At 48.2% G+C, this 27,259-nt stretch overlaps 1 protein-coding gene across 2 annotated transcripts in view; it reads right to left on the bottom strand.

The window, feature by feature from the left end:
* Positions 1 to 27,224, bottom strand: part of TNFRSF21 (TNF receptor superfamily member 21) — a 35,447-nt gene extending 8,223 nt beyond the window's left edge. Inside the window, exons 1-4 of one of the 2 annotated variants that reach the window (XM_027641058.1) lie at positions 27,112 to 27,224; positions 20,821 to 21,475; positions 18,617 to 19,114; positions 3,579 to 3,844 (exon numbers count right to left, since the gene is read on the bottom strand). In XM_027641058.1, the coding sequence (XP_027496859.1) occupies positions 3,579 to 3,844; positions 18,617 to 19,114; positions 20,821 to 21,475; positions 27,112 to 27,165 (1,473 nt within the window). In that variant the 5' untranslated portion in view covers positions 27,166 to 27,224. Of the gene's footprint in view, positions 1 to 3,578; positions 3,845 to 18,616; positions 19,115 to 20,820; positions 21,476 to 26,131; positions 26,195 to 27,111 lie in introns of those variants that run through there. The other variant, XM_027641059.1, reaches the window with a different exon arrangement.
* Between the last annotated feature and the right edge of the window lie 35 nt (positions 27,225 to 27,259).

Here is a 27,259-nt window from a genome sequence, read left to right as displayed (position 1 = left end):
GCTGCTGTCCAGTAAACCTGACTGCGAGGGGAGAGATTTTGCAGACACTGAGCCCAACAAACATTAATGGCCAGGCCAGGCTTTAACAGGAGCCCTGTGAGTTAAAAGCACCCCAAAAAAACCTTCCCACAGCTGCCGCTCTTGCTGTATTTTCTGGCTCAGCGGCAAAAAACCCCAAGCAAAATGATTCAGAGGGCTAATCTCGGTTTAACCTAAATTCATCCAGCGCCATGCAAAACCAGCATAATCTCCCACAGCTAAAAAAGCCGGCAAGTCTGCAGCAGAGCTGTTCATTACCTGGAAGGAAAATGTTCATGCCACGTACTGTAACGCTCCATAGACTCTGATTAATTCCCCTATTCCTATCAGGGGTTGTAAATATTTGGATTTCGGAGCACAAAAGGCTGCCAAGGGAATAGGGCTCTACAGGAGAGAGCAGCTTTGCCTCCATAGGTTTTACAAGGCGAAGCCAGACACCAGATAAAGGATTTAGGACAAGGATGCGATAGCGGGTGGGATGGGCCGGTGAAGGGAGGCTGGATGCGTTTAGATTTGCCATCTGAGAACTACATTATTCAACAACACAATTTTTACCTGTGAGTTGGGGGTGTTGGTGCTTTCTTATGACACAGCATCGAGGGGGATGGGGAAACTCTTTTGCACCCAGGGATGCTGGGCAGGGCCAAAGGCATCACACACAGCACAGTCACCCATGCATCCATCCCTCCTGGGCTCATGTAGGACACACCAGCATGCATTAAGAGACTTGCTGCTGGCTCAGGTCACCCCAAGGGCATCTTGCTGTTACTCAGAATCACAGAGTGGTTTGGGTTGCAAGGCACCTTAAAGCTCATGTCGCTCCCATGGGCAGGGACACCTTCCCATGTTGGACACACCTGTGTCCAACCTGGCCTCGAACATTTCCAGAGATGGGACATTCACAACCTTCTTTGTTGTTGTTTCAGGGTTTTTTTGCAAGACTATTTCTGCAGGGCTGGAGGGGCCCATGCCAGCCACCAACAGGGCAACTCAGTCCTTTGGATCAAACCAGTTTGGTGTGGAGAAAAACTGCCTCAATTTGTCTGCATTTCGACAGACAAATCAGCATGAGTCAAACCTCAATTAGCTCTAATTAAAGACCTTCCAACCAGCAGATTAAAAAAAAACCAAACCAAAGATCAACCTCCCTGCCTACTCCTGGCAGTGATCTCTCAGCTCCCTGGACTGCTGCGATGCAGATCAACCATCAGCACAATTCTCCAGGGATTGTCTCCCATGCACAAGTTGCTTCCCACAGGCTTCCTGCATCCCACCCAGAGCCATTCTATCACCACCCACATCGACAGTGCAGGAGCCAACTCAGGAAGAGGAGGCAGACAGGTTACAGCAGGTAACACCTTGCAGAAACACAATGTGCTGCTGTGCTGAATGTGCACCCCTGGGTGCTTTCAGGCTTTGACATCCCACACACAGCTTCAGGATCTCCAGGGCAGGGGAATGGCCAACTCCTAAGGTTGATCATGAGGGATACTCATCTGAAAAACCCCAATCAGATGCATGGGGAAAGAGGATGTGCCAGCTTGGGTGAATTTGTTAAAAAACAACTCCTTTGCTGAAACAAGCCAAATTTCTCATGTGGATCCACTTGAGCCACCTGCTCAAAAGATCAACAACCCAATTTTAATCATTTCTAGAAAAACAAGTAAAACTGATGGGGAACCACCACGGTCCAGGTGCTGCTGGACACTGGAGAATACACCACCACACTCTTTTGAAAAACAAAGAGACACAGAAAAGTTGCTTGGGAAGTCCAGTTGTGTACAGTTAATCATGGGAATTGGGTTTGCTCATTCTCTGGAGCATCCGCTTGATGTATTTTTGAGAGTTATGGGCACAGCCTGCGGTTACTCCATCAGCAGGAGTCCGCCATCCCAACAAGTCACACAATAAACCGTGCTCCTGGAGCTACCACCTGCATTTTTGTGCTATTTGATAAGCACAACCTGATGATCTTGGCTAAAAGAGCACAAAGCTCAGAAGCGTTTAGCACTGCACAGCCCAAGTCTGTTAATTAGGCATCATTCTGATGAACAAGCCCCAGGTTTTATCTGATGTCCTTGCCCAGCACTTTGCCACAGAATTCAAAGTCAAAGCAGTAACTAGGAGGACAGAGGTTACTACCTACTCCAGGAGAGCAAGAGAACAAGGTGTCCATCTGAGACACTGCACATACCAGAAACTTTAATTCACATATGCAAAATGACAATTTTCTCTGCCTCCCTCCTCTCCCTAACCATAGTTTTGTCTTGGTCCTTTAATTTCACTTTTTGCCATCAATGAGAGGACCACATGCTGCTTAGTTACCAGGAGCTGGAAGATAAAAAACAGTAATTGAATGGGAGCAGAAGACTTGGGGCAGCTGGCAAAGGGAACCTATCCAAGACCTGGGCAGGGCACACAGCGTGATGCTCGGCACACACCTGACTCAGGGTCTCTCAAAAACACAAGCCCAGGGCTTCTGCCAGTGCCTCAAACCCTGTGATTTCACACAATGGTTACAAGGGATCAAGACATTTCATACTCTCAGTGAAGTAATTTAAGATATGCAAGACAGTGAAGGGACCACAGTCTCTCTTAAAGGGTGAAGTCTGCAATGGTCAAATCAGGATTTGGGAATCCCCTGCCCTAACAAATGCTATGCCCCATAAGCTTTACTATCTGTCAAGGTCCACCTTGCCAGGCCCCCACCAACTGCCCAGAGAGGTCAGCAGGCACCCACCTGCTCCCATTTGGGTCTGGGTCACTGCTGAGGCAACAGGAAATGTTTCAGCAACCAGTTTAGGGAGAAGACCCCTCCCTCAACTTCCCCCACTTCCATCTCTGTGCTGTCCCATTGGCTTCCACATTAAGAAAAAGCCCCATCCATAACCTTTACAAATGCTTCCAGACCACTGAGTTACTAGAGCCAAAAAAACGAAACAAGTAAAGCAGCCGTGGCCAAAATAAACTGCAAAGGTCAACGGAGGCACCTTCCAATAACTTACACCCAGCTGAGAACCTACTGATATTCTGCAGCAATTTATTTTCCCAAAATATGGGACAGGTTGTTTTAAGGCCAGGGCTGCCAAAGAGCAACAACTCTGGAGGACTGCATGGACTCCCCAGTGCTACTGGTCACCATCTTGGAGGAAGCATCATTTAGTACTCAAGATACTTGGCCCTTATCACAAAATCCATGGCATTTAATTACAGCATTTAAGAGCAAATTTAAAGGGAGATGCTTTTTCCTCTATGTCCCTGACACAAGGGCTCAGGTACTGGGTCCTCCTGGTGATCTTCAAGGACAATGTGCAAAGCACAACACGTGGGACTTAAGAGCTCATCAAAACTTTGACTAAGATTTGAGCAAACTTTGGCAAAACTTTGCTCAACAGCAATGTACAACTTAAAATAAGCCCCCTGAGGAGCTCTGTGGAGAGGTGGAGCCCAGCCAAGCTCTTAGCTAAGCTCCAGGCCACAGCTGGGTGCCCTGCCTCCACACGCTCTCCAAGCCCACGCGGAGCCCAGCCCGTCGTTACCGGCGTGGTGTCCTCCATCAGGCCGCGGATCTTCTCCACGACGTCGTTGCGGCGGTGCTGGCGGAGCGCGCTGATGAGCTGGGCCAGGCTGGCCTCGGGCCCACGGATGGTCCAGTGCTGCAGGGCAGCGTAGGCACGCTCGTGGTCGGCCGCGTAGCCGTTGGAGAAAGCCGCCACCTCCCGCTCGCTGGCGTTGCACAGGAACTGGTAGATGTCCTTCCACTGGCTCCCCACCTGGGCGGCCACCAGCTTCAGGATGTCGATGCCTGCGGGGGGGCAGAGAAGCTACAGGTGAGGCACGGGGCTCTGCAGGCTTTAGCAAAGCTTCTCTCATCCCCAAATAGCCATGCTTTGCTTTTCTTGGGTTGGTCTTTGAGATTTTGTTGTTGTTATTATTATTTTAAGACCTTTCAGAGTCCAGGCTGCAGAGAAGCACCGCCCATAGCATGCTCAACAGCTGCCTATGCACACAAAGGGTGACAGACCCACCAGATGCCCCAACGTGCTCTAAAATCAATCACATAATTTATCTGTGAAGTTTCCTCCACTCTTCAGCACAGGAAGACCCTTGGTACTCAGCCAGTGCATGGCTGGAGGAGCAGGGCAGAGGAGGGCAGAGGGCCACGTGCTCATCCACACGCCTGCATTGAAGCCACTGCTTTGAACAGGAGCTGGATTAAGAGGTGAGTCACCAAAGCACCTCTATAAAGATCTGTATTTCCATAACAGAGCACCTACAGCAGCTATGATTGCATTTAGAGCCATTTCCAGTACAGACCGGTGGGATGACTCAGTTATGGGGTGGGTGATGCTGCACCGGGTAAACACTGGGTGAATGGAAGATGTGGTAGGAATTTTGCTCTAGGGAGAGCAAAAAGACAGAGTTTCCCTCAGAAAAGCCCTTGACACATGCTGGTTTGGGACGGTGAGGGTTTTCTCCATGAAGGTTAGGGAGCAATACAAACAACACACTTATCCTTGAGTCTACTAGAGGTCAGGAGTTACACCTTCGTGTAAAGCCATATATCCTTCATAACAACTAATGAATCCTGTTTTATCAAGCTGAGCAACACCTTTTTTTTCCAGCAACCACACGAAGGGTCAGCATAGGTGAGCTGCAAAGAACAACTCACTTTTTCCAGAGAGATAAGCACACCTCAGGTTTCCAAGTGAGCGAGCCAGCATGCCCCCATCACTACAGGGAGCACTTCTCTTTCCCTCTGCAGGCACAACAGCTGTGTCAGCAAAAACAGCTGCTTACAGAAGAATATCATAGCCATGGTCTTTCCATCTGGTCTAAAATCTAACAATTTCTAATGCTGTTTAGACCAAACCTCCCAGCTCCAGGTCACAGCTCTGATATAGCCAAATAGATTAAAAAAAAACAAAAACAAAAAACCACCAAAAAAACCCCAACCAAACAAAACCAAACCAAACCAACAAACAAAAAAAAACCCTATACAGCCTTATATTAGATATATTGCTATCTCCTTTTTATATATAAACATATATGTACCGATATGCGGTGGGTTGACCCTAGCTGGACACCAGGTGCCCACCAAAGCCACTCTGTTCCTGCCCTCCTCAGCTGGACAGGGTACAGAAAATATAACAAAAGGCTTGTAGGTTGAGATAAGGGCAGGGAAAGATCCCTCACCAGAGACTGTCACTGGCAAAACAGACTCGGCTTGGGGAAATTAGTTTAACTTATTACCAAACGAACAAGAATAGGGTAATGAGAAATAAAAACTAAATCACTTCCCACCCACCCCTCCCTTTTTCCCAGGCTCAACTTCACTCCTGAACTGTCTCCTTCCTCCCCTCAGCAGCACAGGGGGATGGGGAGTGGGAGCTGCAGTCAGTTCATCACAGTGTCTCTGCAGCTCCTTCCTTCTCAGGAGGAGGAATCCTCACACTCCTTCCCTGCTCCAGCGTGGGTCCCTTCCACAGGTCACAAGTCCTGCCAGTAAACCTGCTCTAGGTGTGGGGTTCTCACTCCTTCTCCTTCTTTACTGACCTTGGTCTCTGCACAGTTGTTGCTCTCACATATTCTCCCTCCTTTTTCTATTGGCTGAAGTTACTGGCTTTTTTTGCCCCTCTTCTTAAATCTGTTATCCCAGAGGCACCATCATTATCCCTGATGGGCTCAGCCTTGGACAGTGGTGGTTCCTCTTGGAGCCGCCTGGCATTGGCTCTGTCAGACATGTGGGAAGCTTCTGGCAGCTTCTCACAGAACCCACCCCTGCAGCCCCCTGCTACCAAACCCTTGCCAAGCAAACCCAATACAATATACACACCCCTATATACAATATCTACTCAGCCTGATATATTTATATATATATTACACATACTTTTATATATTCTAATCTGTGATACAGCTATTTTACATATATGTGTATATATGCTTATATAAAAAAATACATATACAAAAATGATACAGCTTCATGATATTTTTGACCAAACTTCTTCTCACTTAAGGGAAGCTTATCAAGACCTGCTATATATAGACTTTAGTTTTCACTTCCAAACTAGATAACACAGCCATGAGCCCACGTTGTTTGGTGCATTCACAGCCGGTGCATTCAACCTGCTCTAAATCAGAAACACCAAGAAACACAAAGTACAAACCACATTTTGTACTTCCCCACCCTCCTCCCACCACAACCACACTTCCCTCCCCAGCTGTTTACAGTCACATGCATGTACTATCTCACATGGGTTGTAAGAGTCAAAGTTTCTCCTACCAGAAAAGCTCAGCTCACCAGCCCAGCATGGGGGATGCAGCCCATCCAAAAAACCCCAAACCAACCAGAGGACTTGGTTTTAACTATGGAGAAAAGGCTGCAGACCTGGTGTTGAGATTTATGATGGGGTTATTGATGTGTCTCATTAGATGCTGTTGCCCATCACATTACAAGAGTGTAGCAGGAATTAAGCCTGGTCTTGTTAACGCTTCCCAGATGAAAACCCAGTGGTCCTCAGTTCAAGGGACACAGGTTGCCTGTGTGCTTCAGGCAAATCCCAAATTCTCATCCACTGATGACTTGGCATCCATGGTGGCTGTCAGTCCTGTGCAGGAAGGACAGACAGCCCAAACCATGCTGGCTACCAAGCCCTTATGCCCTCCCATATCACATACCCTGGTCAGCAAGAAGCCCAAAAGACAACTTAGGCTTGGAGTCAGGTCCTTTAAACCAGAAATCCAACTACTTTTGGCATAAGAGCAGCAAAATGCCAGGTTTACGCAGCTGCCGCTTGATTTTATCACTCAATCCAGGGGATAAAAAACCCCTAAAAAATCCCTGAATACAAGGGCAGGAAAAGCTCTGCAAGGCTTGTGCACCAAGGTAAAAAAAAGCAATGCAAAGAGGGACGAGCAGGTTTGACACCACCTATTATGTATGTCTGTCTATAGAGAGATAATGATTTATGCACTTAAGAGATATATATAGTGCATAAGTCATTATCTCACTGTATAAATCTTGCAGAGCTTTTTTTACTCTTGTATTCAGGATTTTATTCTTGCTGAGTTGAGTGGCATATATATATAGGTATATGGATAGAGATAATGCTGCCCATTTTTTTATAGACACACATGCATAAAATGAGCAGCATTGGGTCCCCCTGCCAGCACTGCCCTGCAGCAAGACAACACGTCATAGCTGGGTGGGGGCTTTGCCCACACCCACTCCCATGCACGTCAGTCATACAGAAATATCATAACATAATTTGCTGGTTTATTATCCCTGCATGGCACACCTAATCCGCCCAGAAAAAGAAAAACCCATGTACTACCTGCTCCTATCCATGTATTTAATGCTGATAAATCCCAGTGTTTACAGCTGCTGTACTGGTGAGAAAAGTTTTCAGCTGCTCGCAACTTGATTTGCGCTGGTTTTATGCAGCGACATGACATTTATGTCCTAATGTTCTCACACAGGATTTATGACAAAGTGCTCATGCTCCTACTGACATTTTCAAGTTTAGTATATTTAATCTCACCGTTCAATAAACTGGGCCCATAAACATGTTTATATCCCTTGGCAATAACATCCCAGGGCACAAGAACACACCAGGCAGCAGAGGACTTAATGGCGCGTAATAATCTTTGAAGAACAAATGTTCTATTAAAAATGAATTTGGAAATGCCTACCTTAATACTGTAAGAACCTTAAACTCATTTTCTTGCGACTATTAAATAAATTTAAGCCCCATATGTTCGCTACATCCACTACAATATTGTGCAAACAAAACCCCAGAGAGATATGGAAGAGACACAGACTTGAGCACAGATTTGGCTCCAGTCAGTAAGAAAAACACTGCTCCCTCTGTTCTTGAAAAATAAGATTAAAACCCTTACATGACAAGTTGTGGCTGCACGCTGCCAAGTATTACTGCTCCAACAAAAATAAAATGGTAATGCATGTAATAAGCTTACCATCCTACTATTTCCATATTTCCAGAAGTCCTACGAGTCAACAATGCAGAGCACTAATAGTGCCAAGAGCATCCTATCACAATGGGAAGGTGCCTCCCAAAGTGCGTGGAGCAAAAATCCCAGCTCCATCTTAGGTCCTGGGTCCTCCCCAGTCCCTGAACCATGAGAACCTTCTCCAAGCACACTCATCTGCACCCTGAGGATGGAGATGATGCTCAAAGCCCTCCAGACTCCCAGCAATCCTAAGTAAAATGGCCAAGCTCAGCAGAGATGGTGCTTTAACCCACTCATTTCACACTTCCCACACAAGGCTGGTCACAGCCACGTTGATGCTAAAGCTAAAGCTGCTCTGAGCTTGCAACAGCCTGAGTTGTCTTCCTTCTTTATCACAGGCTGTAAGGACAGCCTGGGAGAGCTGTCACCATCCTGCTGCAAATGCAGGAGATACCACCATCCTCTACATTATCATCATCAGGAACCATCACCATTGATGACTCAGCTTTGGTTGCCTCAGACAGTGGAAACAGAAATGAACCCCCACATCTGAATCCAGCTGAGCTGTGTTTTCCATGGCCAGTCCAGATCAGGCAACAATCTGAAGGATCCAGGACATTCACGTGTGTCTTAGGTACCTGGGCAGGTGGCATTTCAACTGCCATTACCTTAACATTGCAAGTCTCTAAATGCTGTGATGGGCTACTCCCTGTAGCCACCTACTATTTTAAGGTAGTGATAACCCCAGAGCAATGATCAGCTCCACTTCAAGCCAGGACAAGGCCAACATGTTGTGCATAGGCGAGTGTAAAACCCGTGGGTGGATGCACACATATGGTAACGTGGGCACAACCAGGCCCATCTACAGCCAGGGCACACTGGGAGAAAGGGAGACAAGTCTGGAAATGGAAAAATGCTTCCAGAGTGGCACAAGCAAACAGCACTGCTGAACACACATCCAGCTCATCTGCAAAGACGCTGAGCTGAAGGGAGGACCTTTCTGAAGAGGCAGTGCAGAGAGATCGATCCCCACCTCTCTACAACCTCCTTTCAGGTAGTCACAGAGAGTGATAAAGTCCCCCTTGAGCCTCCTTTTCTTCAGGCTAAACACCTCCAGCTCCCTCAGCTGCTTCTCATCAGACTTGCACTCCAGCCCCTTTTCCAGCTCCACTGCCTGTCTCTGGACACTGCTCACCTCTGCCTTCTCTTCCCCATAAACACCATTTCAGTTTACTTAAGTGACTTCCATTTGCTTATTTTGTATCTGGTTCAAGATTTTTCCCACCCATTTCCAGCTCCTTCAGATGTGTCCAGCCTCACTGCAGCACACTTTGATGTAGTCAGAGCAGTCAGACTCCTTCCACGTCACCAAGGTGGTCATCAAACACGCACATAAGACTTGGCTGGGCTTTAAAGGCTTGTTCTGGACAAGCCTCACTGGTCTCCCGTAATCCTGCTATTTACAGGTTGGACACAGATCCAATTCTTCAGCATCATTTGGCCTCCAGCAGGGCAAGAAGCCAGTGTGGGGCGGGGCCGTGACCGGCAGTGCTGGCACGCTGACTTACAGTACCTGCAAGGGGCCATTCCTCTTCTCTGCCATTATTTTTTCACATCTTTAAGCAAACTCAAGAGCAGCGGAAGAGCCACCCCGCCAAGGCTACACCCCAGCACCTGGCAGCAGATACAGTGAGGTCTAACCACAGCTTGGCCACAGAGGAGCTGCAGTTCCTTCCTCTCATGAACAAAAAGACATCATTGTTTTCATTTTCAGAACTCAAGCCAAATATAACTGGTGTTTTTTAGAAGAGTGCTCCTTAAGAAAATGCCACCTTCAAGGGGAAATCTCATACTCAGAGCCCTCCCAAGCCATGTGTTCTCTCATCCCATTAATAATGAAGAATGAAGGGACACAGCACAGAGAAAACGTTTAACTCAACACCAGTTCAAGTCTTATAAGGGGTCTTATACAGCTAGAAAGGAAAGCCCAGGAGATTGTCCAGGACCCGTGGCACACACAGTCTCATCAAGTGAGCAGCTCATCTGCCCAGGGTTCCAGAGACAGCTTCATGAAGTTTCAGGAAGGCTGGATTTCAGGAGGTTCCATGCTCCAGCCCTTCATCATCAGGGACAGGTCCCACCAGTTCACCCACAACATCTGGGGGGTGAACTGACTCCTACCATCCCAGTAGAAATCTGAGCTGGAGCACCTGGAGCTTCCACCACCTACATACTGACACAGGTATTCCAGAGATGGGTGATATTAGTCTGTGCACCACATGCAGTGACAAATCCTGACTGTGACAGGCTGTCTGGATGAGGCATCACAGACAGAGTGCACAGCCCAAGGGCACACACAAGTCAGACAGAAAAACCTCGGTGATGCAGCCCAACCCTCCCCTACATTCAGATACAAGCTCCGAATCACTGCAAATCCAGCTCTGCTCCTGAGCTCAGCCCACCTCCCTCCCCCAAATATCCTCCTGACTCATGCAAAACACAGCCAGAGCAGCCTATTTTTAACTCTGAGCACACACTGAGAGCCTGCATGTACAAGTAAGCCAGGATGCAGCACATCCACACTCCAGCTGACAAGATACCACAGCTCAGCCAAACCAGGACTTAGAAATCCCAAATTCTCGGCAGAAATACCTTTCCAAAATACAAAAATTTCACCAATTCACTGCTGCCAAAAAGGGACATTACTGGAAACTCAAACTCCTCCCCCTGCCCTCCAAATATATTTCAGGTCCTAAATGAGGTCTGGAAGATGTGGAAAAGTCCTGCACCTGGGTCAGGGCAATTGCCAGTATTGGCACAGGCTGGGGGAAGAAGGGATTGAGAGCAGCCCTGCCAAGGACTTGGGGATGTTGGTGGATGAAAAATTGACCATGAGCTGGCAATGTGTGCTTGCCCACCAGAAAGCCAACCGTGTTCTGGGTTTCATAAGAAGTGGCATGACAAGCAGGTTGAGAGAGGTGATTTTCTCCCTCTATTCCATACTCCTGAGATCCCACCATCCAGCCTTAGGTTCCCCAGCACAAGAAGGATGTGGAGCTGTTACATCAGGTTCAGAGGTGGCCACAAAAATGGTCTGAGAGCTGGAGCAGTTGCTCTAAGAAGACAGGAGGAGAGAGTTGGGGTTGTTTAGCCCAGAGAATAGAAAGCTCCAGGGTGACTTTGCAGCACCTTCCAGTACCTAAAGGGGCTACAACAGAGCTGCAAAGGACTGCTGACGAGGGCATGGAGTGATATGACAAGACAGAACGGCTTTAAACTGACAGACAGCAGGTTTAGATTAGATATTAGGAAGAAATTCACTGGCACAGGCTGCCCAGAAAAACTGTGGCTGCCCCATCCCTGGAAGTGTTCAAGGTCAGGCTGAACGGAGCTCTGAGCAACCTGGTCTAGTGGAAGGTGTCCCTGCCCATGGCAGGGGTGTTGGAACTATATGATCTTTAAGGTCCCTTCCAACCTAAACATTTCCATGATTCCAACAAGAGCCTTTGTCAGACAGGAAGAAAGGACACACTCACAAAGACTTGTTAATGATCTGGTAGTTTTCACAACCAGGGAGGACAGTGCTGCTATCCTCCCAGGAGCCAGTGATTCACATCCTCAGCAAGTGCTGTTTGGGCAACAAACCACTAAATCCTTATGTTTGGACTTGTTTTGTTGCTTGTTTTTTTTTTTTTTTAAAGACAAAACCAAAAATCTTGCAAGGCAGGAAAGGACTCCTTAACAACACTTCCCACATGCTCTGTGGAAAATAATCAAACCAAGCAGTGGAGAAAGGTCTGTGATCAGCCACATGCAGTTAGGAACATGTTTCTGACCTGGGAACTTGAAGGTCAGCAAGAGACAAGACTTTCCTTCACAACACATGTTAAGTGGAAGTCATCTCTGTAACAGCACCTTGGTCCAACCCTCCCAGGACCCACGCAAGCTCCTGCCCACTACCTGGGATGCTACAATGGGGACTCGCAGAGTGGACTTGCTCTTCCTTCAGTTTGCATGGGAATGGCCAGCATAAGTATTTTATGTAATTATTAAATTTTAAACAGCTTTTGCAGAGTTAATCTTCATTATAACCCTCTGGGACAGCTGGTAACCCTGAGCATGCACACTGCCGTGGCCAGAGCCTTATAAATATCCAGACACCCACAGATGCCAACCCAAGGATTAAATTCACCACCTGCATTTTTTTCCCCCCAGCCTTAGAGAGCAAGTTAAAAAAAAAAAATCTGCCTTGTTATTCGAGGAGTGATGTGTGAGAGCCTTACTGAAGTGCGAAATCACAGCCCTCCCAGCGCAGAAACTGGTGTCAGGTTTTTGGCAAAAAAAAACACACTGGGCTTGGACTGTTTTTCTCCAAGGACAATCCTCCTCTCCTGCAGAGCTGCCCTGCTTCTGACACTCGGCCCTACACCTTAATGGGCAGGCACAAATCCCAATCCCTCATTAAATTAATACAGGGCCCACCCAGGAATTTTGGCCATGGGGTAATTTGGTTTTTTCTTTTCTATTCTGAAGCAGACTTGGGAGCAAATGTTCCAACTTCACACAGACCTGCTCATGCTGTGGATAGATGGCTCATGTAGTAACCCACATTAAAAGTGATCAAGCACCAGTCTTTGGTACTAATGCAGTAAGGTCGAGGAAGAAGAGATGATAAACCTGTACATTATTAGGTTTCCTCCTCTCTAAGCAGAACAGCAGCCTCCCACGTTTGCATTTTCCAAGGCTCCCTTTCACCAAGAAGTCCTGGTCAGCTCTTGCATATGCCCTCTGGAAAACATAGAGCTTCCCAAAAGGACAAAGATGATTTTTAGGCAAACCTGAACAATGTTTTAAGTTGGGCAGTTCATGGAAGATGGTGTTCTGATCTCATCAGATGACAGCCCAACGCTCCTATTGCAGAGGTTTGTGCTGCAGATGCAGAGTTGCTTCACCTCACCCAAAGCAGAGCATTGTGCCCATGTTGGAGCAAACATAGCACAAAATGCAACAGAACAAGCTCCAGTGAGGAAGCAGTCCTGTTTTAAGCATCCATATTCATTGTGGTGCCCGGGACATACCCGCCTCTTCCAATTTAACCAGCTCCCTTTCTGCCTGGGTCTCACTCTGCGGAGGTGGACAGGCTGTCATCAGAGGACCAGGAGTCATCTGCAGATCATCAAGCTGCAGATGCCAGAGGAGAGACTGCTTTGGAAAAAAAAACAAAACACACCACCTTCTGCCTCTCCGTTTTGGCAGGTAGACAGACATTAATCCCTCATCTCATGCTCTGCCTGCCAGAGTCATATCAGGGGTTGCACACAAGTCCAGGACTGCTCCTCTCCAGGTGTAACTGCAATTACCCAATTATGTCAGCAGCACTGGGCACACCTGCCCTCCTGAGATGCTGTGGCCATCTCTGCCCTACCTGCGGTCTGGGCACAAAAGCTCGAGGCCACCACAGTTTGAGGCTGGTGAAGCTTTTATCCCCATCACTCCTCCCAGTGCTCTGCAGATGGAAGAGATAAGTCTCCAGGGGTGTGTTTCCACAGCAGCCCCTGCCACCAAGATGAGACCTGTTCAGGAGCTGATGACAGGGTAAACGACCTCTACCAAACAAAACCATTACACTAAGTGGCTCATTTACCCACACACGCACTAAGGAGGGGTCCTAAAGTAGCACCCAGTCAACACAGAGACCTGCGAGTGCCAACCCTGCAGCTGGGTTTCCTTAGTTAGGGTAGCAGTTAAATAGCCTTGAGGAATGATATCCTCAGCTATGTTGTTTCCATGCACTTGCTTCCCTTCATTAAGTGATGGACCTATAGAAAAGAGTGACTTAAAAAGCCCACACATAATCTTAATGTGCTGTCTCTTGAAAAGAATCAAGTAATTTTACTCCAATAAGCATCTTCCAACACTAACTATGAGTACCTGGTCCCATGTGAGGACAAGCCTGCAATGACCCAGCTGTCCCCATACATACTGCCCACACCCCCATTGATTATTTTCATGTGGGGATGCTTTGGAGCTGCAGTACAGCATCAGGCTCTCCAAGGTACAAGGGTGTGGTCTCTCTTTAACATCCTCAATGTCTTCCTTGGGAACAGACCAAGCTCAAACCTAGCCCTGGTCCCTCAGCAACCAATATGCAAGCCAAGGACTATTCCTCAACTCCCCACTTTAATCTTGAGCCATTATCAGCACAGAACTTCTACCTGCAATCAAGCCTCAGCTTCATCACAGCTGCAAACAGCTTTTGCAGAACACTTAATTTCTCTGATTATTTAACCAGAGGCTTCCTGGCCTTGCTCTCACCACCCACTGCAATAATTTGCAATTAGAAGACTTGAAGAAAAATAAAAGGGAAGTGGCATCTCATGCCAGGCCAGTGCTGCCAAGATCTGTTTCTTTGGTCTTTTGACTCCAAAAAAACAAAAATCACCAAACTTTCTTCTTGCCTCTTGGCATATCAATTCAGGTAGCTGTTTCTATACACAGGTTTTACTCTAACATTTTACAGCCTTTGTGTTTCATCCGCCTGCTACTAAATATGTCAATGTCAAAGACAGCACTATCAGCAGATTCCGCAAGAAGTTCGAGCCCATCTTCATGTTTGGCATAGAGTGATGGCAAATTTGGCATTGCCATGATATTTGAGAGACAGGCTTCAATTCTCAGTTTTTATTGAAAGGTTTCTGCCAAGCTCAATTCCTTGCCTCTGAAAACATCTGAAGAAAGGAAATAGGTATTTGCTAAAATAAAGGGATTGTTTACAAGGAAGTCCAGTGTGTAGGCTGCTCTTGATCTTCTAAAAAAAAGAAGTCCTACAAGGTTAAACCACAGAGCCCTATCAGCCCAATTCCCACATCACTCAGGCACCGAGTGGATAATTTCTTGGGAAACCTCTGGCAAACTGTTTTTCTCCTTTGGATTCCCATCAGCAGGGCTGCAAAGTAAGAGCCAACTGAAGCAGGAAGAGGTCCAGCTTCTCCAACCACAGCTGCACTGCTGGCATTCCTTTACCTTCTCAATTCCATGTAGACAAGACTTCAGGGCTCTGGGAAGAGCCCCTGTTGTGTGGGTGGACACAAGGACAGATGTGGAGGTAGGCTGGCTGCTAACTCAGGCCACTAGTCATTGCAAGCTCTTCCCAGACCTCTGAACCATTTAATCCAGTGAGAATCATTGGCATTTGCTGCCTTGGCTGGAACATATCCATGTTAAGGACATGTGTCTAGTTTTAACACCAGCCTCCCAAGCTACTTCTATTTTTATGTTTGGGCTGTTATTTAAGGCATGTATTATGCCAGAAAGAGGATGGGGCACAGATACCAGCTCACGCGGAGATGAGGTCAAGTGAAACACCCAGTGACAACAACCGCTGACCAGGATAGCAAACTTATCTCAATTATTTAAACAATTCAGGAATCAAGTGCCTTCAGTCCCTATTTCCACCCTGAAATCCTCCTCTTTTGGTAAGGAGCCCAAGCACAGTGAGATGTCTTTGTTCCAGCACAGAGCAGTGCTTCTGCCACCCTGACTGTGCTTTACCCAGCACCCATGGCCTTGAAGCAACCAGTAATAAAATGCTCCAAACAGGCAAGGCCTTGGATGCCCTCCTGGTGCCACAGGAGGTTCGGGGGGTTGCCGGTGTGAGGGCAGGTGTCCAAGCACAGCTCCTCCAGGAGAGGCTCCAGAGCCTACGTCAGACCCGGACTTTCCTTTCAAAGGTTAAACAAGTTTACTGAAAAGATTAGGAAGGAGGAGACAGTAAACTAGGAAAAAGTTGGGGGAGACTGTTCGCAATAGCTACATAAACAGGCAATAAACACCACAACCCCTCGCTGGTATGCGGCCAACTTACAGGTGGGGAGGTCATAGGGATGTGGGTGCACTGTCAGCACCCAGCCCAGAGGCTTCACCCCCAGCCACAGAACATAATTTAAAACCTAATTGCTTGCTCTCCACAACCCTATTACAACCACAAACCAGGCTGGCACCTGGGGAGCAGCTGTGGTCCTCACATCTAAGGAGGCTTTGCTTTGGCTCCGCTCCTACCATAGAGGGATCTACACAGCAGCACAGAAGGGGAAAGATATCCTCTCTGCAACAGCCTGAAGTTTAGCCCTGGCTGTACTCACCCCTGTCTGAAACGCTGCTTCAGGATGAAGCATGATTTGGTACAAATGCTGCTGGAGCAGCAGAAAGCTAAGCCGTGACATGGCAGCTCTGCAGTTCATCTCAGCTGTACAGCCAGTTATTAAATGAAAGGTCAATTCCTTTATGGCACTACACCTCTCCTTTCAAGTAAACAGCCTTAAGAGCCAGACGTTCCAACTGGAAAAGCAAAGAGGGATTTATACACTGCCACAAAGGAGAATAATGAGAATAATTTCCATATCTGACATGACAGAGCACCACCACCAAGCAAGAACTAATGAGCAAGGCCCTTCCAGCTAATGTAACAGTATTTAGTTTGCACTAAAAGCAAGACAAAGCATTAATTGTCTTGCACTCATCTGTCTGCCTTGATTGCACAAGTTCAACTGAGGACATTGGGCAAGAGGAAGTCACGAAGCCACCCGTGCCAAGGGGGAACCAGCGTGACTATTGCACGAATGACTGGGAGTAACGGGGTTATTCACCTCCAGACTCCATCCAGGCTGGTTTATCACCTAAGATTGGTTTTGCTGTTACATCCAGATTATTTCCCAATCTGGAAATCCTGCAAAATTGATGCACTAGCTGAATTCAGCTGTTAACGGATGACAGAGAAGACTGGAACAACTCATCCTAGGAAGCACAGGATGACCCATGAATGATGCTGTCCTCCAAAGGATGACAATATCTGGATAGTGAGCTTACAACCTAAATATTTAGGGTTATACCTAAATACAGTCTCATTGCTCACCACATAAACCTTCTCTTATTTGCATGGTTTCTTTAATGTGAATCATTCTTGGAGACCAAACACACGCCAGTGCCAACAAAGGCAGCTCAATGTGTAGGTTTCCAGAAGGACCACCTGCAGTACAGGCATTTTGGCACAGGGTCTGAAACACCAGGTTAGAATCTAGAACTGCATCCACTGCATCCATCCAACTTGGTCTGGTCCCTGCTCTCAATCAATCCCTGTCCTGTATGAACGCAGACCCTGCTCCGAGATGCTTCAGAAAACAGAAAAGTGTCAGAAATTCAACCAACTGGTAATTAAGGTCTTGGGGGAAAGAGTTATTACAGTTTAGTAATAACCACGTGCTTTTGGCCAATGAATCATGGCCGAAGACACATGGTATTTCTGCTAGCACCCACAAATAAGGATGTCTAATGAAGCTCTGCAACTCCATTGCAGATCATTCACCACAGCCTCAAGGACCATGCTTCAGGTACCATAGATTTTAGGGACAATGGAGTGCAGGGGTTATGGGAAAAAGTTATCATGAATGGGAAAAAATTATCACAAATGGAAAAAAACTTAAGAAACTGCAGCCCAAGAACTCGAAAGACTTAAAAGGAAACTGATAAGCAACACAAATACAAGAGAAGGCAGAAAACTAATTCCAACAAGACCTTACTGGTTCTATAAATGCATTAAAGAAGGCAAACAAAGTGTAGGTCTATTAATCAGCAGGAAGGTGAAGAGAGTACATGACCAAAGACGCCCTATTCAAAAACTTTGCTTTGTACTTGAGCACTCAAGGATGACTTTCATCAAGGACTGATCTCTCTTAAACCTTACAATCTTTGTTCAATCCATTCTTTGTTTGCCCCCCCCTTGTTAAATGTGCTTTTCTAAAGGTTAACGGATGTTTAAGGTTGAGCAACGTCAGCTCAGAGTAAGGACTTGTCAGTGCTGTCTGCACAGGATAAGGAGGGGTCAAAATTGCCATTGTAGCTCTGCAGAGGAAAAACCATGCACCCTGCTCAGTGCTCACAGTCATGCCACCATTAATTTATCACTGATTTCAATTTAATGATCACAACATGTCATCTTTAAAGTCTCATCGGAAAGCTGACAGCAAATCATCCACTAAATGAACAGAAAACACTACTAAAAAGAGCGCCCAGGCAGACCTGACAGCACTCGTGGAGCTGTACATGTCCAAAACATGGCCTTTAAGGACAACCTTCCTGGCTCCAGCATGGGCAAAGAGCTGGGGACACAAGCCAGCAGCTGGGATTTAGGGCTAAGAACCTGAAACTGAAGTGGTGCCAAAAGGCAAGGGATGACTCAGCCTTCCAGAAACTGATGGGGTGAGGGTAAAAGGACAACACAAAAGATAACCAGACCCTGAGTCACCGAGAAAATAAGGACACTGTAACACATAAGAAAAGTGGAAAGGGGAAAAAAAAAGGTGCCTTCACTCAACATCCTTCTACCAAGGATGGGTGGGAAGAAGGACAGGAGGTGGAGTGAGCAGGTGACATTCCCTCCATTAACCCTTCCTCCAGGAGCAGGGACACACCATGGGAACTGGAAGGAGGAGAAGCCAAGGATGGAGGAACCACTATATGAGCTTTGTCCTCACTACAAGACCCGGAAAGTTAGAGAAGCCATCACTAGATGTGGGGGCAGCCCCTCCAAAGCCCAGTCACTACTGCTCACCGTGCCCATTGCAGTAATAGATCCACTTCTCCCTGTTCTGCGTGGGGGTGGTGGACTTTTTCATAATAGCTTTTTCCACAATGGCACTGGGATCTTGCCTGGGCCCTTTCTTCAGAGTCCTTGAGCTCTTCCTGACGCTGCAGACAACGATCACCACCAGGACCAACAGCAGGAAGAGGACGATCATCCACGGCAAGTGTTCGTTGATGTCGAAGTGCTGGTGGACGTTCTGCGAACCTCGCCGGGGGGGCCTGTACGGGACGCTGGACTTCTCGCCTCCCATCATCTCCAGCGACGGCTGCTTCTCCAGCGCTTGGCTGGTCTGCTTGTGCCGGTAGCTCTGTGCCTGGCTGGTGGTGCCAGAGCCCATGAGGGTCCTGCCAGCACCATCCGTCCCGTTGGCCGAGGTCTCGTTGTCGTAGCGTGCCGGCTCCACCATGCTGCTGGACGCGCGCGGCGCTGGAGAGGGGACAAAATCGGGAACTGAAGAGTTCAGACCTGCGAAAGGAGAAGAGAGTTCAGTGTCACAGCACCGGAGATGTGATATGGCAGGTCTAAGACCCTGCTTGGCCAGCAGGCAGAAACCCAACGCCAGGCAGCGAGAAGGAGTAGAGGTGAAGTTGAGGTTTGTCTCTGGGAACAGATGGGTACAGTTACAGAGGAAGTTTCGAAGTAAAACTGGTGGTTAAGGCTAGTGGCAGCTTATTAAAAAAATTGAGTTATTATAGGCATGTTGTTAATCTGTGTTTGTCCCATATTCAGCATTTCTCAGAAAACTCCCAACTTTGAGCAAGTTGATTTTTCTTTCTTAAGTTTACAAAAATTAGTTTTAGTTTGGTTGTGAAATTTCATATTGGGGCTAAAAGTACAAAAATACATAACAATTTGCAGCCTTAGTATCTCTCCACTGGATTTTGTTAAGGATGTACAACCTTTTTATCAGCACTGCAAGCAGTTGCAGATGCATCAACTACAAAATAGGTTTCTGAAGCAACCAAACTTCCCCCTAAGAGCTACCTTCCATCTTTATTGAGTTTCCTTATCAACCAATAGCTCTCAGGTCCCAGCCAGTTGCACCACCAAAGCCTGGTAAGAAGAGGAAGAAGGGCTGTTGTGGCATAAACTGCAGTGTATTTTGGAAACTCATCTGTTGAAGATTGTGTCACATCCCAGCTGACGCAGAGAGTAGGTCTAACCATCTGTAATCTGGTTTTGCTCCTGACTTGGTTACCCAAAACACTGTGACCAGGACACAAACAGGGAAAACCCTTTAATTTTTACGTAATTGTCTGCAGTTGATTTCAAAGTTCAGGAAACACTGTCCTCTCCCAATGATAAAACAATGTCAGAGTAAACTTTGAGACCTAACAAAGGTGAAGCATTGGAAGCCTACCAATGTCAACACTTCCCTGCAATTATATTTACCAGCTCATGTGTTAAGGTTATCAAAAGTTGCACTTTTTAATTAAAATGCTTAATATGAGACACTGTAGGGAAGCTGCTTCCCAGGGAGTGCAGAGTACCACATTGAGCGGGGTCCTGCAGCAGCAGCCCCAAAACCAGCTACAGCTAAAGCATCATTATAAAGACTGTGATGATGAACCACTCCCAATTAAGCAAGAGAATGGGGAACTCCACCTAGTTCTCCCCACTGTTGGTAACTTATGGAAATCTTAGAGATTGAAGAAAGTAAAGTTACAGGACAGCCCAGGCTCCTGCAGGGCTGTTTCAGCAATGGTTCCCATTCAGCTGTACTCTGGCAGAGTACAGAGTGAAACACAGCAAGGAAAGCACAGGCATGAAAGCAATGAATCCATCAGAAGAGTCGTCTCCCTGCTGCAGGGAGACTGCAGCAGGGGCTTTCCTGCTGCATCCCAACTCAGGTTCACCACAACTGCACAAAGGCTTGTGCCAGTGCATCACAGAGATGGGGAAAGAGGCTGGAGAACGTGATGTCCTTTCAGCCCAAACAACAGGACAGCCAGGAATCTGACCATGACTGCAGTCTCACTGAAAATGTTATTAAATGTGGTTTAATACAAGTGAGGGCAACCCAATATACTCTGCAGCTGCCTTCTGGCCAAGAAGCAAAAGCACCACCCTGGCTTTAGACCAGATTGGTTTTTAACAGCCTAAAACCAACCCTGACCAAGAAACACAATCCCACAACCAAACCGACATCTGTGTTTATGTGGTGGAGTTACCTTTGGGAAGATCAGCGGTTGGTGGAACTTCATAGGGCTGCTCACCCACTTCGGTGCTCGATGAAGTCAAAGACATGTTCGGAAGAGACGCCGGAGAACCACAAACGTTGTCGCTCTCCTTCGTCCCTGGCTTGATGACCACCATGTTTTTCCCAAAGCAGTCAGTGTATGGTTTGCACTTCATCACACTAGAAGGCACATCAGAAAAGGTACCACGAGGGCACGGCTTGCACCTCACGTCTTCCGTGTCGGTTCCTTTCTTGCGGACGCCCCAGCCGACCGGGCACACCGTGTAAGGGACGCAGGTATCGTTCGTCTGAAACGTACCAGACAGGCAAGTGCACTCGCGGTCAGTCAAGGCAGTACAATGAGTTTTCTCAATCATTGGCAGTTCACAGGGTTTCCTACAAGGGTGGCACCGCTCTATGCCGTTCTCATGCTTGGTGAAGGTCCCATCTGGACAAGGGCTGCACTCTCTTAAGGTACTCTTCGTGCAGTGCTTAGACACGTAGGTTCCTGCGGGACATTTGTCACAGGTCAGCTCTTCGTTGGTGGCACGGTCAAGGTGGCGGTACTTGCCAGGGGAGAGGCTGATGGCATTCTGCTCAGAGGTCAGCTTCGACTGACCATCAGCGGTGCCAAGGAGCATGAGCAGCTGGAAAACAAACAGGAGGTATCAGTCAATAACAGCGTGCAACCAGAGCCCTCTCTGCCAGCGACCCCTTGTAGGTTCACAAGGGATGTCCCAGAGGCAAGTCCCAGAGCCACAGGACCATGGACAAGTTACTACGCCCAGGGGAGGGACCTCAGTGAGGCTGGAGTGGAATAGAACCTGCAGAGGTGGCAGCACACTCTCCCAACACATCACCAGTTACAATTATAATTCCCTAAACTTGACACCACACTTCTCAGTGAGACTAAGCATCATTTACACTGCAACCCTGCCAGGGTGGTAAATACTGCTAATTGAGTTTCAGCAGTATGTGCTACCTGGGCATCCCAGGAGAATTCAAACCAGCTTTGCATTTCAAGGCTGAGAGGCTCCAGCACAAGGCAGGCGCTCGCCAAGAAGACAAAAAACACACACATAGGTGGAAGCTCTGACCTGTAAAACTTTCCTCCTCTATTTGTTAATCTGCACTTGTTCAAATAGTTACCTTTCTAAGTAATGCAAACCAGGACAAAATCCGGGCTAGCAGCTGTTTCTGAACCATTTCTCAGATCCCCTGCCCTTCCACAAGTTTTTATGGCCCAGTGCAAGCCTTGGGTTGGTCGAGACCACAAGGGATGTTCTGCTTTGAGCCTCCAATGACATCTGAACTCACTCTAAACCAGCTGCATTAGCAAGAGGAGAGAAAACCTGGTGCTATTTTTACAGCTGTGCTGTAACTCAGGTCCTCATTGCATCAGACACAGGTAAACGGATGCCAGTGTTTAGACACTGAAATAAAACCAGCTGGACTTCGCCATACGATGGCTATAAATCTGTTTATCTTTACTGACTTCCAACCCTAAGGCTTTATTCCCTTAATTCCTTCACATTGATGCTGCTCCATCCCTAAGAGAAGCCCCATCTACCAAGAAGGATCTCTGCTTCCCCCAGAATATCTCTGGTCCATGGATTTAACATTAGTTATGGCAGCGCAGATAAGATACCAAGAACAAAAGGCATATCAAAAGAAAGGCTGACACAACCTCACACAGCATGCAAAGCAATAGGAAACATTTTCAAGCAGCTGCAGGATAAGTTCAGAGGGTGAGAGGGAACAAGTCAGCGTTACCTTGAATTTTCAAAGATGCTTTCCTACACCGAAGGTAAAAAGACCTGAGACCCTAATGTTGTTCAGCTGCACAGCCAAGCACATAAATCACTTGGCTGTGTTATACAATCCCTCGCCTCCCGCTCTGCTACCTATTCTGGGCTATCAGCCAACAAGAATATATTCAGAAGGAAAAAAAAAATAAAAAAAGGCTCCCAACAACATGACTCTGCAGAAGGCACATCGCGGCAGAGCCGCAAGCCGCGCCGCATCATTTTTTTGGTGCAGTCTCTCTTTTCCTGGAAACACACGGCACATTCCTGTTTCACCTGCTAAATAATTTACAGCTTGGGATTTGTACAAAACACTTCATATTTTTATTTTTTTATTTAGTTAGTTTTCTCCCCCTGAAGCAGCAATTACAGAGCAGGCAGAAGCAGGCAAGCCCGCAGGAGCTGACGAGGATCCTGCAGCGGCCAGACTAATTACAGCACGTCAAATTAAAAAGCGGGGCTGCCCTGGCAGGCAGCAAAGGCTTACAGGATGCATTTTATTTTTCCCCTCCCCTAAGACATGATTTAACAAAGTGCTTAGCTGGCTCTAAGGAAACCTGCCACCCTCCCCTGTAATCTCCATGACACATCCTGAATTAGCAATCCAGCCTCTCGTCGAGGTGGAGTGGGGGGTCACCTGTGTTACTCACCCTCCTCCAGTGCCAGCGGAACAGGGTGTCGGGAGAGGCAGGACAGGCAGTGGCTCTCCCGCCTTATCAGGGGTGAGCTGTGTACTGCTGTCTCAGACACTGATTTCTCCCTCAGCATCAAGCCAGACCTCGGGAAAACCATAAACAGCCCTGCTACAAGCATGTGCCATGGGTTGCCTCCTGCTCTCCCTGTTTTTCCAGTCTCCAGCATCTTCCCATCACTCATCCGGGTAACTAAAGCCTGTAACAGCACCAGGCTTGGGTTGGGCTTTTTTTAAACCCTATCTCAAGCAAAGCAGTGCAGTGCTGGTATTTTTGAACATCCCAAGATCTTCAGCTGCACATGCACTTCCAAGCTTAGGGAGAACAGCAAGTTCCAATGGGGGAAGTCTAAACAGCTTCGTGCATCCACTATTTATTCAGACTGGCATTTCTGGTCCCTGAAATAATTCAGCTGCTTGGGTTTCGCACCCCTTGGATCTCTGCAAACAAAAGCCAGGAGCAGGAGGACATCTTCAGCAAAAAGGGGTGTCTGCTGGTTTGTTCCGTCACCCTCAAGGCTGCCCACTAGCACACAGAACAAGACAACACCAGTTGTCTTTCTGGCTGACAACACCAGTGCCAGTGAAAAAAGCAACCAAGTAACAAAGCTGAGCCGCTGCATTTCAGTTCATTACTCCAGTACCAAAGGAAGTGTATAGGGTAACAAAAAAACCACAGGAGAAACTGTGATGCAAGACAACACTACACAGCAGATTTGGTTTCAGCAGTTTCAGCGATGCTCCCCGTGCCCGACGCAGGAACAGCTCTTAACAACGAAGGGTTAAAAAGGACAGGAGTCCCTTTCCAAAAGGGTCAAGTGGGACAGGGCAGCCACAATCTCAAAGAGCATCCCCAGCTCAGCACCAACACCCTGCAGTGCACGAGCAAAGGCACTGCCCAGCCACCTTCACCTATTTGAACACATGAAGGTTTTATGGTATGAGGAAATCAGATTGGGCTGAGGGGCACTACCGTTCTCACCTCCCCACGCTGGGAAACACTCAGACAAGGGGACCTTCATGTTCAGCTGCAAATAACCCCTTGAGGCAGCAGCACCCCACAGCTGGCACAGGCACATTCCACCTCACCACCACCCAGCTTGAGGACTCTACCTCAGTGGTCACCTCTGTGCCGTGTCTCCATCACCCTCTTTCAATAGCTGTGTGCTGCAGGGGAACCCAATGGGCAATCTGCACAATAAACAGCTTTTGGGGGTCCACAAGCTGCCTGGGCACTTACACAGAGGATGCTGCTGCAAACACCTGAGCAACCTGGTCTAGTGGTTTACATTCATGTCCATGGCAGGGGGGTTGGAACTGAGTGATCTTTAAGGCCCCATCCCACCCAAGCCATTCTATGATTCTATGAATACACATCTCACTCACCTGCCTGGTGAGTCAAAGCACCAGCAGAAAGCTGGTAAATCAACTTTCTGTCCAGAAATTTGTATCCTAAAATGCTGTGACACCGAGACTGTTGCAACCTTATGTTGTGTACAGTGGCACCCTGCTACCAGTCCTTCGGGGACACAGCAATAAACCTAAAACTAAAGTAAAAATAAAATAAAATAAAGTAAAGTAAAATAAAGACAAAAGGCAGCTAAACGCAGGGCACTTGATCCCAGTAGAGAACAACAGGAGTCGAGCTGTAAAGCACAGGGACCAACAGTGCTAAACTGATACTCTGGGAATGGTTTCCAAGCAAAACCAACAGAATTTGGTAGAAACAGCAGCTGACTCCATGGTGATGCCTTGGCACAGGTTGGTGATGAGCTGCACTGCCCGCCACCCTTCCCGAAGATCAGCTGCACCCTTCACCGACAGCACCGGGAAAGCTCTTGCAACATTAAAAAAATAAATATACAAAAACCCCAGAAAGATAAATAAACTGGTCTGGAAGTTTTATGGTAACTTGGCAGACAGGAGGAGCCCATCTCCTGCCCCACTCTCAGTAAGAAGGATCAAGTTACTCAGACCAAAAAAAAAGTTGCCTGTGAGGAGAGTATCGAAGAGAAAAGCAAGTTTCTGCATCTTGCAACACGACCAGCTATTTCAGCTGGTTTGGGTTTTGCGAAACCAGAGTCCGGGACTCACTGCTCAGCAGTTCCTTTACTAGATGTCAAGAGTGAAACGCAGGCAGATGAGTGAGCCAGAACAGCAGCACTGCAACATCTGGTCCCCATGAAGGAAAACCCAGCAGCCACCCCTTCAGCCAGCGCAGACCCAAGCTCACCAGCACCCCCGCCAGCCATGGTTTTGCTCCAAACAGATGAAATCCCCCAGGTTTCCAAAAGCCCCAAGTTGAAGCAAGGTGACACTGTGCAAGTTCCAGGTGAGGGCAGTGGGGGAGATGGTGGAAACCACCTTGTAGCAGCTGGTGGGTGCCCAAAAAATCCGCCAAGCAAGTGAAACCATGGCCAACACCAGCCCCACACAACCGCTACTGCTCCTAAAAAAAGCAGCCAGAAGGATTCGGGTTTGCTGCACCCGTATAAGACCCACCAGCTATGGATTTGAACACACTTCCCTCAGGCTGGGAAGACATTAACTCCTTGTTGGGTCAAAGGGAGATGCCCAAAATGTTGCAAATATTGGATGAAAACCCTGGAAGCATCCTGCCAGCTCACAAGCAAATGGGAATTTTGTCTTACAGCTCATTTGCTCATACACACACAGGAGTGTGAGAACACACAAGTAACATACATGTGTTTGCTCTTAGTCTCACTTTATTCTCCAGAATTCTATTTCCCAACACCTTTTACATCATCCTTTTTCCCTCCCCTCTACACCCTTCATTCCCAACTGACCTCCAGGATCCTAGCTGGAGCTGCATATCTCAAGCTCCTCATCAGCATCTCATCTTCCAGAGAGCACTTGCTTCTCCCAGCGGGAACCCGGCGCTCAGGAGTGCACGGCCAGCACCGCGCACGGACCTATCTGCTGCGCCGCTGCCCCAAGTTACCCTTTGCCTTCAGAGACTGTTTCCCAGCTAATGCCCTTCCAGCTTCAGATTATTTGTTGTTTACTCGGATTCCTGTCGAGCCAGCGCCAGCTTGCTCAGATCCACCTTGAGTTCAAGAGCAAGTGCTCTCCTCGGTTACACAACTCAGCCGCAGCAGCTGCGGCGTCTGCCTGACACACCGAATTACCATCTCTCCCCAAAATAGACGGGATGTAGCCCTAAAGCGCTGATTGGGAAGGGCCCTACCTGGGAAGGTAGATGTGGAGATGAAGCTGCCGGAAAACATTTCCCTGATAAGTCGAGGCAGCTGCCTGCCATTCGCTACGGGGAGCTTTGCTGCCTGGTCAAAGGGTGGCAAGAAAAGCAGCTGGGACGGATGGGTGGATGGATGGATGGATGGATGGATCCCTGCCCAGTGCCGAGCTCCAGGAGCGGGGCAGAGGGCAGAACAAGGATCCGCTCAGCCCTGGCTATGCGGCACAGCCCTGGATGGAGGATGCCTCTGCCTGCGCTAACATGGGGATGGGAAGGATGGATATCGCAGGGAATATCCCACCCAGCCAGCGTCCCCTGCCAGGACCTGGGGCTGCGGGACTGGGGTGGGCAGCACACCGCGGGGAAGGCACAGGGGAGCACCGCATACCCCCCGGCGGGGAGGGGGGGCCGCAGGACACCCAGATACACCCTGATACACCCATCCCCTGCCCACCTGCCCCCGCACTGCAGCACGTCCCCACCCACCCCGCGGACACGCGGATGCTGCGCGGGCGGCGCAGCCTCGCACCGAGCCCCCCGAGCCCCGCACACACACACACACTCACTCACCGTGAGGACACCGGTGAGCCCGGCGGCGCTCCGGGTCGCCTCGGCGGCCCCCATGGTGGCGGAGGCGGGGGGCTTCGGGCGAGGCGCTGCCCGTGCAGCCGCGCTGCCTCAGGCGGCGGGGCGCGGGGCCGGCGGCGGCCGGGCGCCC

This window comes from Corapipo altera, unplaced genomic scaffold, assembly GCF_003945725.1.
Source record: "Corapipo altera isolate COAL_440 unplaced genomic scaffold, ASM394572v1 46, whole genome shotgun sequence".
Taxonomy (NCBI): Eukaryota; Metazoa; Chordata; class Aves; order Passeriformes; family Pipridae; genus Corapipo; species Corapipo altera.
The sequence above is the reverse complement of the archived record's forward strand: the minus strand, read 5'-3'. Positions and strand labels throughout refer to the sequence as shown.